Source organism: Scatophagus argus, chromosome 24, assembly GCF_020382885.2.
Source record: "Scatophagus argus isolate fScaArg1 chromosome 24, fScaArg1.pri, whole genome shotgun sequence".
Lineage (NCBI taxonomy): Eukaryota > Metazoa > Chordata > Actinopteri > Scatophagidae > Scatophagus > Scatophagus argus.
In genome coordinates, this window is record NC_058516.1 from 5,545,756 (window position 1) to 5,561,195 (window position 15,440).

Consider the following 15,440-nt stretch of genomic DNA (forward strand, 5'->3'; position numbering starts at 1 on the left):
GGGGCATCCCAAACAGATGCCCGAGCCACCTCAACTGGCTCCTCTCGATGTGGAGGAGCAGCCGGTTACCCTGTCTCTAAGGGAGCACCCTGCCACCCTGCGAAGGAAGCTGATTTCAGCCGCTTGTATCCGAGATCTTGTTCTTTCGGTCATGACCCAAAGTTCATGACCTTAAGTAAGGGCAGGAATGTAGACTGACTGTTAAATTGAGACCTTCGCCTTTCGGCTCAGCTCCTTCTTCACCATGAAGTACCGATACATTGACCGCATTGCTGCTGCATCGATCTGTCTGTCAGTCTCACGCTTCCATCTTCCCGCACTCGTGAACAAGACTACAAGATACATGAACTCCTCCACTTGAGGCAGGAACAAGGGGGACAAACCACCTTTTTCCGGTTGAGAACCATGGCCTCTGATTTGGAGGTGCTGATTCTCATCCCAGCCGCTTCACACTCGGCTGTAAACCTCCCCAGTGCATGCTGAAGATCCTGGCTCGAAAAAGCCAACAGGACAACATCATCCGCAAAAAGCAGAGATGAAATCCTGTGGTCCCAAACTGGGCACCCTCTGGCCCCTGACTGCGCCTAGAAATCCTGTCCATAGAAATGATGAACAGCACCGGTGACAGAGGGCAGCCCTGTCGGAGGCCAACACGCACTGGGAACAGGTCTGACTTACTGCCGGGAATACGAACCAGAGTCCTGCTCTGGGAATATAGAGACCACACCGCCCTTAGCAAAGAGCCCAGGACCCCATACTCCTGGAGAACCTCCCACAGGATGCCGCGAGGAACACGGTCGAATGCCTTCTCCAAGTCCACAAAGCATATGTGGACCAGTTGGGCAAACTCCTATGAACCCTCAAGCACCCTGCGGAGGGTATAGAGCTGGTCCAGTGTTCTACGACCAGGGAGAAAACCGCATTGTTCCTCCTGGATCTGAGGTTCGACTAACTGGATCTGAGGTTCAACTAACCCCTTCCAGTTCCCTGGAATATACTTTCCCAGGGAGACTGGGGAGTGTGATCCCTCTGTAGTTGGAGCACACCCTCTTAAAGGCACCCCTTCTTAAAAAGAGAAGGGGGACCTTGAATTTTTTCAGTTTATTCCTGTTGCTTGCACTGAGTGCAGCATGGATAAGGGGCAGCTTTTTCAACATGTTTTCAACGCTTCAGTATACTACAAAAGCGTCAAATAGGTAGCAGCCTTAACTGCATGTGTGATCTCAGTTGATCTGTTTTGATTCACACTCACCTAAATGGAACTTTAGGTATGGGGTTTTTTTATTGGTTGCTTGGTTGTTTTTTTCTTTCAGTTTTTTTTTTTATTTTTTATTTTTAATTTTTTATTTTTTTTTTTAAACCAGCACAGAAACATGCAATGACTGGGGGAAACCGGAGCTCCAGGAGAAAACCCAGACATGCATGGTGAAAACGTGCAACCTCCAAACAGAAAGCCCCTGGGAATTTATCGATCCCAGAACCTTTTTGCTTTGAGGCAACCGCTTATCCACTGTGCTGTTTGTTTGGTTGGTTGGTTAGTTGAATGACTTAATGCGCAGACTCAAGTCATAAGACTTGAGTCTGCACATTAAGTCTTGCTGTTTGTTTGGCTGGCTGGTTGGTTGGTTGGTTGGTTGGTCAAGTCATGAGTTCTGCAGTCCTTTTTTATGCTCTCTCTGATTGAGTGAACATCCTGGCAAGCCAGGATCTTTTTTTCTTTTTGGACTTTTTGTCAATCATGATCTTGATATCGGACTCAATTTCTGCCAGTTTGGTTTCCATGGTAGTTTCTTTCTGAGTCCACTCCTGTTCTTTCTCTTCCAGAGTCTGCTGAAAGGAGGCCTTCTCCTCCTCTGCTCTTTTCAGTGCAGCTGCAGTCTTTTCGTTCTCGTTCTGTTTCTCCTTCAGCTGTGCAAGGTAAGAGTCTACATTTATCTCTTGCAGAGTCTGCTGAAGGGAGGCCTTCTCCTCCTCTGCTCTTTTCAGTGCAGCCTCAATCTTGGTCTTCTCCTTCTGTTGCTCCTTCAGCTGTACAATGTAAGAGTCTACATTTATCTCTTGCAGAGTCTGCTGAAGGGAGGCCTTCTCCTCCTCTGCTCTTTTCAGTGCAGCCTCAATCTTGGTCTTCTCCTTCTGTTGCTCCTTCAGCTGTACAATGTAAGAGTCTACATTTATCTCTTCCAGAGTCTGCTGAAGGGACGCCTTCTCCTCCTTTGCTCTTTTCAGTGCAGCTGCAATCCTTTCATTCTCCTTCTGTTTCTCCTTCAGCTGTGCAAGGTAAGAGTCTACATTTGTCTCATGCAGAGTCTGCCGAAGGGAGGCCATCTCCTTCTCTGCTTTTATCAGTGCAGCCTCAATCTTGGTCTTCTCCTTCTGTTGCTCCTTCAGCTGTACAATGTAAAAGTCTACATTTGTCTCTTCCAGAGTCTGCTGAAGGGAGGCCTTCTCCTCCTCTGCTCTTTTCAGTGCAGCTGCAATCCTTTCATTCTCCTTCTGTTTCTCGTTCAGCTGTGCAAGGTAAGAGTCTACATTTGTCTCATACAGAGTCTGCTGAAGGGAGGCCATCTCCTTCTCTGCTTTTCTCAGTGCAGCCGCAATCTTGGTCTTCTCCTTCTGTTGCTCCTTCAGCTGTGCAAGGCAAGATTCTACATTTGTCTCTTTCAGAGTCTGCCGAAGGTAGGCCTTCTCCTCCTCAGCATTTATCAGCGCATTTGCAATCTCGGAGATTTCATTCTTTTTCTCCCGTAACTGTTTATCATAGGAGGCTTTGGTCTTCTTAAGCTCGTCCTCAAAGTCCAGAGCCTCCCACTCGTACCTATCTTTTAGGGCCTCACAGACACGCAGTTGGCCTGTCAAGCATCTGATATCACCGTGGAGAGTCTCTCGTGTCGCTGTGTTTCTGTCCTTCAGCACCTGTATGTAATTCTGAGCACTTTCAATCTGTTTCTGGAGTGATTTTGCCCTGTCGTCACACAAATCAGTGTGCTGTTGTTCATTGCAACACTGGTTATTCGAAGTAGCGTTTCCCTCAATGGCAGGTTTCACTTCTGCCATCACTTCTGAAGAGTGAAACCTGGTGTCATTGTTCTGAACTTGTTTCAGTTTGTCTTCAAGTTCTCTAATGATTCTCTGATAATCAGCAGAGTCCCCGTGGGTTTTCTGAAGATCATCTAGCTGGTTTTTCAGCTCCGTGACTCTCTGCTCTGCGTCATCCCACATGTTACGAAACAGGTCGCGCTTGAAATTGCAGTCATTAAGCTGGTCTCTGAGAGCACAGTTCTCTTTAAATAGAGTAGGTACAATTGGTTCCTCCTCAGACTGCTCTGCAGCAGGGTTGCTGTTTTTCTGCTGCAGCTTTTTGTTGGCCTCATCCAGCTTTAGATTGAGGCTTGCAATAACTTTGTCTGCATTGGCTCTTTCGGCGCGAGCCTCACTCAGCTCCAATTTCAGCTTACGGAGCTCTTCCTCATGAAACTTAGTGTCATTGTTGTGAACTTGTTCCAGTTTGTCTTCAAGCTCTTTAATGGTTTTCTGAGGGTCTGCAGAGTGAAGATCATCCAGCTTCTTCTTTAACTCATCAACTCTCTGCTCTGCATCCTCCCACATGTTTTGAAGTTGTTCCTGCTTGACCCGGTACCTCTTAAGCTGGGCTCTGAGAATGGTGTTTTCCTCAGTTAGATCAGGTCTAATTCGTTCCTGCCTGAGGTTCATATCAGCAGAGTCTGTGTTGTATGTATTACCACCAGATCTCCCAGGGTTGTACTGCATTTCCATGTTTCTCACCTTTGTTTTGACAACTCTCTTGTGTTGTGTGTTTGCTATTATCACTATGAAAGGTATAATGTGAAACTAAACTGTTCAGCTGCACCTTTATACCTTTTACCTTCAAGCTGTGCCTTTGATGCTTTGAAGTTCTTCACCTTTGTACCTCAACATTCCGTGCTTTATGACATCACATACAATGTGAGCATTCTGTGTACACAGCATTCAACATGTGATGCGTGTATGCTTGCCCCCCAACCCCCCCCCACCACCCCGCCACCCCCCCCCCCCCCCCCCCCCCACCACACCGCCACCCCCCCCCCCCCCCCCCCACCACCCCGCCACCCCCCCCCCCCCCCCACCCCACCATCACACAACCCAGGATCCACTTTAACATAAAAAATTCAAACATAAAAACTAAAAACTTTATATTCTGTTCAGCTGTGTACTTGTCTTGAAAGTCCATGAAGATGATTAAATACATTGTGAATAAAACTTTAAAAATTCTGAACATTTTGGCCTGAGTCCTGTCAGTACTGTACTCCCATGATCCCCCACTACATACATCTTTAGTTTCATTATTGAGAGACCCCTTGCTGAAGAAGCTACTTGCTGTGTTTTCAAAAATATTATTTTCTTTCCATTTTCATCATTATATCACTTCATATCTATGTAACAAAACAATACGACAAGGTGCTTCAGCAGTTTATTGCTGACTCTAGTGTCCCATCTGGTAATCTTCTGCCCAGGCCTACACATAAAAGACCTTAATATTAGTGGTGTCAGGCTCTGAATCCATGTTTTGGGGGTTCAAAATGTTTTCTCATCACTCCCCGATATCTCTTGTATGCATATCTGTCTACAGTGATGAGGTTGGAGGCTGGACGTCAAACTCTTACATGTTCAACTGCCATAACAAGCATTTGAATCTTGAGCTGTCTGACTAAAGTGTGCTTGTCTTTAAAAAGTACAAACCTAAGAACACAGACCATCTTAACAAATTCACCATCATTTACTTCAGTGGTTTTGTTTCCAGTCTGATCTTCAGCACATACACACATACACAGATAGTGATGAGGACCATGGTTTCTTATATGAAGTATCAAAACTGCTTATTTAACAGATTCAGTGCAGAAAGCAAGTGTCCAATGCCATGCAATGTTGGACATGCACATTCAGTTATACACATGCACACACACACACACACACACACACACAAACGAGATGCTTGCTCTCTACAGTCTACTCTTCACCTTCCATCAATCCAAATGCTTTTATCTAACAAAATGCAACACAGCCATAACATCAGTCACATTAAGCTGCAAATGCACACACACAAACGTGTGCAATATCTATCATTTTAATCACAGCACATGTGCGCATCCACATGCTTTCTCTCCACACATATACACACTACGATATCAAACACAACCATGCACGACCCGCACTTGATTTTATTCTCTCTGCCCCTCGCGGGGCACACACACACACACACACACACACACACACACACACACAGTCAGGTCGTGCCCTTCTCGTGTTTCCTTTGACACATGGTAATAGATTCCGCTGTAGCTCTACGCCTCGGCTAAGTGGCCTCACCTTTCACTGAAAACAAATCACTCGCTTTCTCTCTCTCACACAAGCACACACACCTCCAGCTCTCTCTTTCCACACACTCTTTTCCTTTCTCCATTTTCTCTCTCACCCACTCCCTCTCTCTTTGCCCGTCTCTCTCCTCTTCATCCTCGTCCCTGACCTTCTTCCTCCTTTCTCTCTCTCTCTCTCTCTCTCTCTTCTCTCCCATGGGTCCTCTCCTCTTCCTCCCTGTCACTCAGCCCACCATCCATTTATTTCCATCCTATCTCTCCTTTTCTATCGCCTCCTCTTTTTCTCACTTTCTCTTTGTCCTTTTTTTAACCTGGCCTCATCTGTGTCACACATGTCAGGTTATAAGAGTCACATCTGTTAATTGAAACAAATGCAGTACTGTTTATTCATTGAAAAGTTCACCGTTTGATTGTTACTACTGCATCAGAAATTGTAGAAATAGTAGTAGAAATATTTTGCATAAAGGTCATAGTAGTAGTACACACAAATACGATAGGGTATGTTGGGGTCTGTCTCACTACTCATTTCACATGCACAAAAGTAATTGTAAAGGTTATTATTATTATTATTAGGGATTATTAACATACCTGCTACAGTTCACCTTGTACAAATTATATTACCTTTTATTTTCTAATTCATTTAACCTTAGAATTTTATTTTTTTTTTAAAACAGGGCTCATATTTCTTTTCTTGTTTTATTTGTAACAGATTTCGGTATCATTCAGCCTGACATATTTGGTCAGTCTTTAGGATATGAAAACGTATTCCTGTGGGCCATTGCCTCTTAAGAAGTTGAACAAATTTAACAGGAAGCATTTGGACAGAAAGACTGTGATTTAATAGAGAGTGTGTTTTTTGTTTTGTTTTTTTGTGTCGTTAATTGCATACTTGTAGTATGGTTATCAGTCGTACCTGAAGATCCCTTTTTGTAAGTATTGTCAAGGTCGTCACAGGTAGCTTTATAAAATATAAATGCTGTGTTAATAATACACTTTTTTATGTTTTCAGCTTACAGTAGAATCCTGTAGCTTCCCTATAAACTTTTGAGGCTTTGTTACATCTGTAAGACTTATATGTCACTTTTTGCTTGATGTATTAGTCATATTGAACATCATTCTGTTCTGGTCTGTGTTTTGAAAGATGGAAGTTTTTCAGAATATTTACTTGAAGAGTATAAAATGCGATGGGGGCCCTCAAAACTTTTCTTTTCTTTGCATGTAAATATTCATTTAAAATATGCTAAATATCAAGGCTTAAACAACCAATCAAAGTAAAATAACTTGTTGTTGCCACACTTACCATCAGCGTCACAAATGAATGATGCTGTTTTTATTTTGTATTTTATTTTGTTGTTTTATTTTTACTGAAATCTTCATAAATTCTGCATGCAGATCCATCAACCTTGTTATGCAATTAGATTCATTTCAGCTTTAAGAGGCTCTATGGATTTTTATTAATGCAACGTGAACTTTTTGCTGTTATCTCAGTTATTTCAGAATGAATAAACTCATACATGAATAGAGTAAGATACCGAAGCATTTTGATGTGGACCACCATGTAATGTACTTCATGGGCACGGGCCACCTACAGCATGTTCTCTGCACCCCTGTGGCTGCACTGAGCCCATGTATGGAGGAACACTGCACTCTAGTGGTGTCTCTTGGATGTTTTGTTTATGAACACAGACACTGATAGGAAAAAGTGATATGTGCAAAGATTCTACAAGATCACCCTGTTAATACTATTGTGCACATTTTCTACTGTGATCCAGGCCTGCACCTCAATGACTGACCAGGACCCTGTAACCAGAAGAGTGGAGACTGTTATGGCATCACACGAAGGCCCAGCACAGAAGACGACGCTGCAGGTGGGAAGAGAAACAACCACAGAACAGACAGTTGACCATACTGGAATGACGAATGTTTGCTCATGCTGACCTTTACTTTTGTTCTCTTTCTGGATGAAGCGGAGAGAGAGAAAGCAGGTGACATATGATCCAAAGTCATCATTGGTAGTATGACAAAATACAAACTCATACTGAGATGGATGTGTTTATAGTGAAGCTAGTTTAAAGCCCTCTACATGTCTCCTTTTTTCCTTACTATAGCTGTTTTATTCCTCATGCCCCCCCCCCCACAAACTGTTCCTACAACAACTCACAACCTGTAGACATGCAATATACAACCTCTTGGTGGCCACAAGTAGTCCGTGTTACTGCGTGGAAAGAGCTGCTCCTGTGAAATTATTTGCAGGTCTTTTTGAAATTGTTCAAGCCGGCTGTTTGAAGTCAAACCAAAACAACAAGCTGCATGACTAGAAGGCATTTATTAAAAATAAATCTAGTGAACTGACCCTTTTTGATATTATAAGGACTGACCGGAGAATATTCCAAAAATTTTATTCCAAATTTTAAAACCTGATGAATCTGATGATACTGTTTGCTGTTTCGAAGGGAAAAGTCACTGCTACTTTGGATGAAGAACCAACGGATGAATAAATAGAAGAAAGAGATAAATAAAAGAAGAAGGAGGAGAAGTGGGGATGTGTAAACACAGAGAGACAGACAGACTGGAGGTTTCTAGAACGGCAAAGATGGATGAGCTGGAAGAAAGAAGAAAGAAGGAAATGCTTCTTTTTTATTTCCCTTAAACTCCCTCACTTCCTGTCGCTCTCCCGTCTCACACACACACACACATGCTGCAGACAGACAGTGAGCAGTAATGAATGAGTGGATGTTCTTAAGTTAAATTCTCTTCACCCAGCAACAAACACACACACACACACCTCATATCATTCTTACTCTTTGCAGTGTTTAGTATTTTCCTCTGTTCCAAATTCATTCATCCTTTTCCTCCATCACATGTATTGGGGCAGTTTTTGTGGTGGTTATTGGCGAGATGACATCACTCTGTCAACTTCCTGTCTGAGGGATTAGTCGTCACAGTGCAGGACAAAGGAGAAGGCAAAAACCTTCTCTTGGTCTTTTGTCATTTGGACATGACTTCTCAGCCTTTCTGTGCCCTTTGATGTGCATCCCACGCTTCTTTTTACCGTCTGTGTGTGTCTTCCAGCCTTTCTCCCAAGTCCAAACTGACCTCAGGATTTTCTGTGTGTGTGTGTACATGGGTTTGCCATGTCGTTTTCTGTGTTTAAATGTTGTATTTGCGAGCTTTGTGTGTGTGTGTGTGTGTGTGTGTGCACAGTCAGTGTGGCTCCAGGCCCTCATGCGTCAGAGGGCCTTTCTCTTTCTATGGCCCCTGAGCAAACATATTAAGAACTACCTTATCACTGCTTATACAGCCAGGGCCACACACACGTTAAATGCAATCCTAAACACACACCACATTCACAAAAAGATAGCTTTGACTCCAAACACACAAAGCTCGCCGCCAAATTTCCCAAATGTCACCGATCCATCGAGGTGGAAGAGGTGGACCTAGAGAGCCTCCTTCAGTCATTGGTCGAACCTGAGCCATCAGTCCAGCTTGGGTTTATAAAGGCAAGATTGGTCAGATCAGTTAGGAAAAGGAAGACATCCAACACACTGCTGACAAGCCTTCTTCAAGAGGCGCATCCATGGAAAATGAACAGAGAGACTAACTTTGTTATATAGATAAAAAGAAAGATATTTAACTGCAAAGAGTGGAGCTAATGTAGACGAATACCAAAATACGGTTGATATCCAGGAGAACAGCTTTGAAGCCTCTTGACCTATCACCGCTGAAGAGGTTGTCCAGTGTTTTAGAATCAGCAGAGGACAAGCAACTGAAAGAATTTTGAACATTATCTAAAAGAAGCTGTCTGATCTGAGATCAACAGACCAACTTTAAAGTCATCCCAGCTCATGTCTGCACCATCTGCAACATCAGCAGCTTCAACAAAAAGTCGGAAGGATGAGTTGAGCAGAAGAAGAAACAACATCCTTTGAGAACCTGTAGAACAGAAGTCTTCTTCTAACAAAATCAACACAACTTCCTGTTAGTGATAAGACATAAATAAATTTCTTTTCTTTTCAAGCTCCATGCTTAATAGTGCAGCACCAGTGTCTGAGATGAAGGTAACCGTGTTGATGCTGATGATTCTTTGGACGGGAGTGGAGGCAGCACCCACCGAGAGAGGTAAGGAAGCCATCGGTCACGGTGCTAAAGGACAGGAGTTAAGGTTAAGCGGTACGAATTGTCAACTTCAACATTTGTCAGTAAGGTGAGGGAGAGATCATGAATGCAGTTTTTGGTCTTCGATGGGACACAAATGAAAATGGGATGTGCTACACGCTCATCCACCTCCATGATGTCCACACCTAATATTTTGTTGCATATTTGTGTGAAACCAGCACAGTCTGCTCCCTGCATTGGCACTGATCATCGGTACTGGATGCAAATGACATATCGCCCAGTATGCATGTAATTCATGTGATACTGGGCTGGATATAAAAAAAAAATCATCAGGTGAGCCAAACTAATATTTATGAGTTTGTTGAAAGTCATTTATGCACCTCTGGACCAATGTCTATTGCCAGTGTAAGAATTGATAAATCTTTTATGTACAGAGGTGGAAACTAGGTGTGGAGATAAAGGTAGCGGGTAGACCTGCAGATCACCTGAATTTCATCTCAGCAGTTTGTGTCATGTCACAGACTTGTAAATGATGTTCTCCTTAATATTAACCATCACAATAATCTTTGTCTCACCTTAAACATCCTTCAATTACCATGTGCATACATTGTAGAAAACACTAACCCTAAAAATGATATTGAGTGTTTGTTGCGAAGTGTTATTATTAATGTAATTTGAGATTTTTAATTTGAGCCTAAAGTATAAATTTACGGTTTCCAAATTTTATCAGAATGCAAGGAAAAATGTATGTAGAAGAATAAAAGTTAGTTGCTTGAGGTACTGTAAAAACAGACATGTTGATTCAGTATACAATATAATTACTTGTAAAATTAAATTCAACCCTTCAGTAGCAAGACGAGTGAATAAGCTTCAAAGCAAAAGGCAATTAAGAGCAGATACATTACAACTGGATGTTTCCCTAAAAGATCTGATTCTATAGGTTAGAGAGGTAAGAGTGCATTAACAGATTCACCACATAAAGACACAGTATAAATCTTATCTTTTGATGTGTTTCTGCGTCTCTTAATGAATAAACAGAACGTTGTGTTTTAACTGAATTTCGACACAAATAATTGAAGTAAACTGCTGGTAAAAGCTGCTAAGTTACAGTAACAAGAATGAAGCATTGATAAACTGATGATGAAGAATGTTTATCAGTCAAAATGAAATCACTATGATAGTGCTACATATATGAGGCATTTTTATAAGTAGTTTCATGATATCGTTCAGCCAGATATTAATAATGCAGGCATGAACATAAAGAAAAGGACAGGAGTTATTTGCATTCTGTGATCGTGTTATGGCACAGTTGTGTAATAGAGGTTCAACAGCTTTGGTCTGAATTGGACTGACTGTAAACAGACATGTTTGTGTGTGTGTGTGTGTGTGTGTGTGTGATTTTGTCTAAATACAAGCACACCGAGCTGCATTGTTGCAAAAGCTCAGACGTCATTATGCACACACATAAATACGACTCCCACAACTCTTATGTCACAGCTGACGGTCCCATAGCAACCAGCAAAGCAGTGGAATCCCACCAAAATAATGTGTGTGTGTGTGTGTGTGTGAGAGAGAGAGAGAGAGAGAGAGAGAGAGAGAGGCTGTTTGAGGGTAATATGTATGTAGAGGCATCAACAACTTAAATGCCTGAACTCAGACAGCTTTCTCACATAAAACATACTTCAACCTGCAAAACCACATCATAAAATCAAAATCATCAAAATCCCCTGCAGTAAAACTATATGTTATATTTTTCCCCCAGGCTTTGTGAAACCTCCACATCATCTTCCCAGTCTCACTCAAGCAGTAGTTGTACCAGAGAAGGCTTTAGCACTAAATCCAAGCCAATACCTGAAACACTGGCTTCTCAATACCAAAGCAGCTGGACTGGATGGGTCAACAAGAATCACTGACAGAACCACCACGGGGACGATCATTGCAGGCACCAGGGCAGGACGACTGAGCACCAACTCTGGTACAGCCGGTCCAGATAAACGAGCCCAGATGCTGAAGATGATCTCGGCGCTGGAGGAACTGCACAGGACATTTAACAGCACGCTGAGCTCACGGATCACCATCCTGCCAAGAGGTAATGATACTGAGAATGTGTTAAGTTTACTGGTGATGGCGTTTTGAAACTCCATGAGAGAGTTTAGATAAAGTCAATGACATCAAAGGAGAGATGTAAAAAGGTGCAGAAAGATAAAAAATTATTGTGTGAAGGCTTAAGGGATGGCAGTTTTGATCAGCTGGTCAACCAGTATAACTTAAGCCATTTAGCAGCTCCACTGGAAACTATCCCAGCATGCACCTGGGAGACATCAAGTTTATTAAGGAATGATCACATTCACTTTTGGATTATCTGTTGTCTCTTTTTCTCCTCACAAACCCAGATATGAGCCACTGTACTGTTCTTCATCAGTGGCCTTTTCACTAAAGCCTGTTTGGTTTTTCATTTCAGCAAATGGCAGAAATTCAGGAAGAAAAAATAAAGTGGTAAGTTCCTGCAAAATACTTGGCACTCATAAATTAAAAAAAACAAACAAATCTTTTTGGTAAATTGGTAGTTTTATTTGAAACCTTGTAAGCTAAGAAGGACTTTTAGATTTTTACCAAGGGTGAAGTAAACCTTGTTTATATATCAAAGGGGCTTCCAAGCTAAGAATGCTTCATGTTGTACACAGTACCAGCCTGTACAAGAGGTGACTGCATAAAATATTTAAAAAATGATACAACTGTTTAAATAAAAAAGAGTCCAAGGGCCGCCTCATAGCAAGAGTGTTCCAGGTACGAATCCCGGTCTGGGCCCTTCTATGTGGAATTTGCATGTTCTCCCTGTGCCTGCGTGGGTTTTCTCCGGGTACTCCGGCTTCCTCCCACAATACCAAAAACATGCACATTAGGTTAATTGGCTGCTCTACATTGTCCCTAGGTGTGAGTGTGAGAGTGTATGGTTGTCTGTCTTTGTGTGTTGGCCCTGCGATTGACTGGCGACCAGTCCAGGGTGTACCCCGCCTCTCGCCCGTAGTCAGCTGGGATAGGCTCCAGCTCTCCCACGACCCTGACGGATAAGCGGTATAGAAAATGGATGGATGGATGGAGTCCAAGGGCTGGAGAAAGGATGCTATCAGCTAAGGATGTTTTGTGTTGTTGCTTTCGTGAAAGGTTCAGGAGGATTCAGGCAGTGCAGCAGTTTAACTAATCACCTCCTCTCCTCTCTGTTCTTTCTTTTCCTGCTGTGGTTCAAGCTTCTTGCTGTCGAGGGGGGGTTGAAGCCCACTACTGTGGCCCCAGCAGCAGTCAACAGCACTGTATCCAGAGCAAGTGCAGATGTCATGGTTCCCAGTCTGACGGGTCGAAACTTCAAGAAGTCCCTCCCACCTCAGACCAGGAAGACCAACAAAAGAGGTGAAAGTCAGGAGCTGGAGCTTTGCCTTTCCATTTTTATTCAAGATGTGAAAAATTCACAGTGATGATTTAAGCACTGAAACAGTTTTCTAACCAAATTTTCTTCTTTCTTCTCTCACTCCCACAGTGTGTTTCTGGAAGTACTGCTCCCAGAACTGATCATCTCTCAGTCAGTGTTGAGCTTTCCACCGCTGGTCTCCCTCCACACTCTCCCAGCCTTTCTGTCTCCTCCCTCCATCTGCTCCATCACTATCCATCCATCCATCCATCCATCCATCCGTTCATCCATCCATCCAGAAAAATGGCTATTTAGAGATACACTGTGAGTACTCCTAACGATGTGCATTCAGTAGCTTGGCTGTGATTTGAAGGTATTAAATGAGAGATTGACTCCACTTTCCTTTCCATATGGTAAACATAAGGCCACAGCTGCTTAGCCTAGCTAAGCATTAAGACACAACCTGCACCCCAAAAGCTTATTAGTGTCGCTTGAAACAAGACATAACATGTTGCTTACTTACTTACCTTTGAATGTAGCCGGATTTGCTGGTTTGCTTTGTTATGCTAAATTCAATGTCTGGCTCTGAAGTGTAGCAAGTTGTGTTTTCACTGGGGGGGGTTATGCTCCAGATTACTTGGCTGGCTGTAATTGTTTACTTCCTCACAGCCAAGAACACCCCCCACCCTTTAAAATCACACACAGTCATTTTTACACTTTGGTTTTTGCCGTTTGCTGGATTTTGTGACCTTTAGGCGTAACTAAGCTAAGCTATCTGTCCGCTTGCTGTAACTTCATACTTACTCAACCATTGGCATGAAAGTTTTGGAAGTTAAATTTAAGGACTTTTGTTGTTAGCAGGTAGAAGTTAAAACTTCAGCATCAGTATTGATGCTCATATTGCTTGAGTTTTGGTTTCATCCACTCATCTATCAAACCATCCAACCCTCCATTCAGTCCCTCTTCAACTCCTCTGACATCTGAGTGCTAGGAGACTGTTGCTGTGACAGAAAGCCCCACAGCCACCCCCCATCCCTAACACCGGCGCCAGCCTTGACTCGGACCTTTTCATTCATTCATTAAATAACAAGACTGACTAGTCAGAGATGACGATGTGTGCTCGTGGTCGGGGCGCATGAACAAACACTCCTGTTAACACTATTTTTTTTCCTTGAAAGACAGACACACGTAAGTTTTGAATGTGTGTATGCAGACTTTGAAAATAAAGTTTATTTCTAGCATGGCAAAATCCCCACTGTGACAATAAAGATTGATAGTTTATTTTTACACACCTACACTCTTCAGTTGTTCATTACACAGACAGACTGATGCTCACCCGCTGAACCACGTCCAGTGAGAACGATGCAGCTTATCTTCTACATGAAAAGTGCATAAACAGTTTTATTACTTACTTAAGGACAAAGTAAAACAATAGTACAAGAAATATATACAAAAATCTACAAAAATGCAGGAAATGCAAAAGTTTTCTACAATGAGTGACTATGAACAGATGTGTCTAATTTGTGGCACTTTCACATAATTCCCATGTTGGATAAACATCTGCAGGTAATTTAGCAAAATTTGGACGTTCATGTCATGTCATGTCACTCAGCATAGGTTGTTCAACTGAACACAGTTGCTCCATTCAAACAGTGAAATCTATAAATCTGTGATATTAGATCACATCAGCTCTGAACCGAGACTATGACTGAAAGAACAGATGCTGAACGATGAACGAACTTCAAGTAATTAATTCATCTCCAAAGCTGATGCAGTATTGTGTTTTGTACTCTCGCTCGACAGTAGTGCTGTTTGAAGTGTGACTCTACCCAGTGTTATTAGTTCACAGCAGCACGATGTGAACAGAGGGACATTCCTCCTCTGGATGTTTCTATGGTGTTTGAGCTGTGAGTGTTTGCTGTCTGGGTGTGCAAACTGTGGGTCATTACATCCAGAGGGTTTCCCCGCGGCCCACCATCACTGTCGCCCCGGTGATGAGAGCGTGTGTCTGCACATGCTCGAGTGTTAGATGTGCGTGTGTGTTAAATATACCAGATCTTGCACGTACAATCATTTTGGATCCTTTGAACAGCAGTCATCACGTATGACTTCAGCAAGACGAAGTAAAAGTATAAAAGGTTCGTAGTAAAATAGCAGTAAAATAGCAGTAAAATAACAGATTATGAGGGCGAAAAAGAATAAATTATCTTATTTTCTGTGAAATGCTTGCCTGTGGTGTGCTGCTTTTTCAGTGTATAATTAACTATGGCAGCCTGGCAATACAATTAAAACAAATGTTATTTTTTAGTTCTTTAATGTGTCACATAAATGCAATTTTAATTAGTTGCTTTATAATGAATTTATCAGTTTCACACACTCTATCACACTCCTGCACAACTGATGTTACTGGCAGCTCATAACTTTAGGACAGTGGTTTTTCACGTCAGGGATCCCTACATTGACACAAATTAGAGCACAGGCCCCCATCTGAATTTGTCCTAAGATCCCCCAACTTTTAGATTTTTGTTTACAACAAGTTTATGAAA

General features: G+C 42.4%; 1 protein-coding gene across 3 annotated transcripts in view; it reads left to right on the forward strand.

Annotated features, from left to right (window-relative positions):
* Positions 1–15,440, forward strand: part of urp2 (urotensin II-related peptide) — a 47,085-nt gene that overhangs the window by 27,659 nt on the left and 3,986 nt on the right. The window contains exons 2-8 of one of the 3 annotated variants that reach the window (XM_046381930.1): positions 7,145–7,240; positions 9,391–9,491; positions 11,251–11,577; positions 11,950–11,984; positions 12,737–12,896; positions 13,024–13,218; positions 13,852–14,162. In XM_046381930.1, the coding sequence (XP_046237886.1) occupies positions 9,395–9,491; positions 11,251–11,577; positions 11,950–11,984; positions 12,737–12,896; positions 13,024–13,055 (651 nt within the window). In that variant the 5' untranslated portion in view covers positions 7,145–7,240; positions 9,391–9,394 and the 3' untranslated portion in view covers positions 13,056–13,218; positions 13,852–14,162. Of the gene's footprint in view, positions 1–7,144; positions 7,241–7,840; positions 9,492–11,250; positions 11,578–11,949; positions 11,985–12,736; positions 12,897–13,023; positions 13,219–13,851; positions 14,163–15,440 lie in introns of those variants that run through there. The other 2 variants (XM_046381929.1, XR_006842599.1) reach the window with 2 other exon arrangements.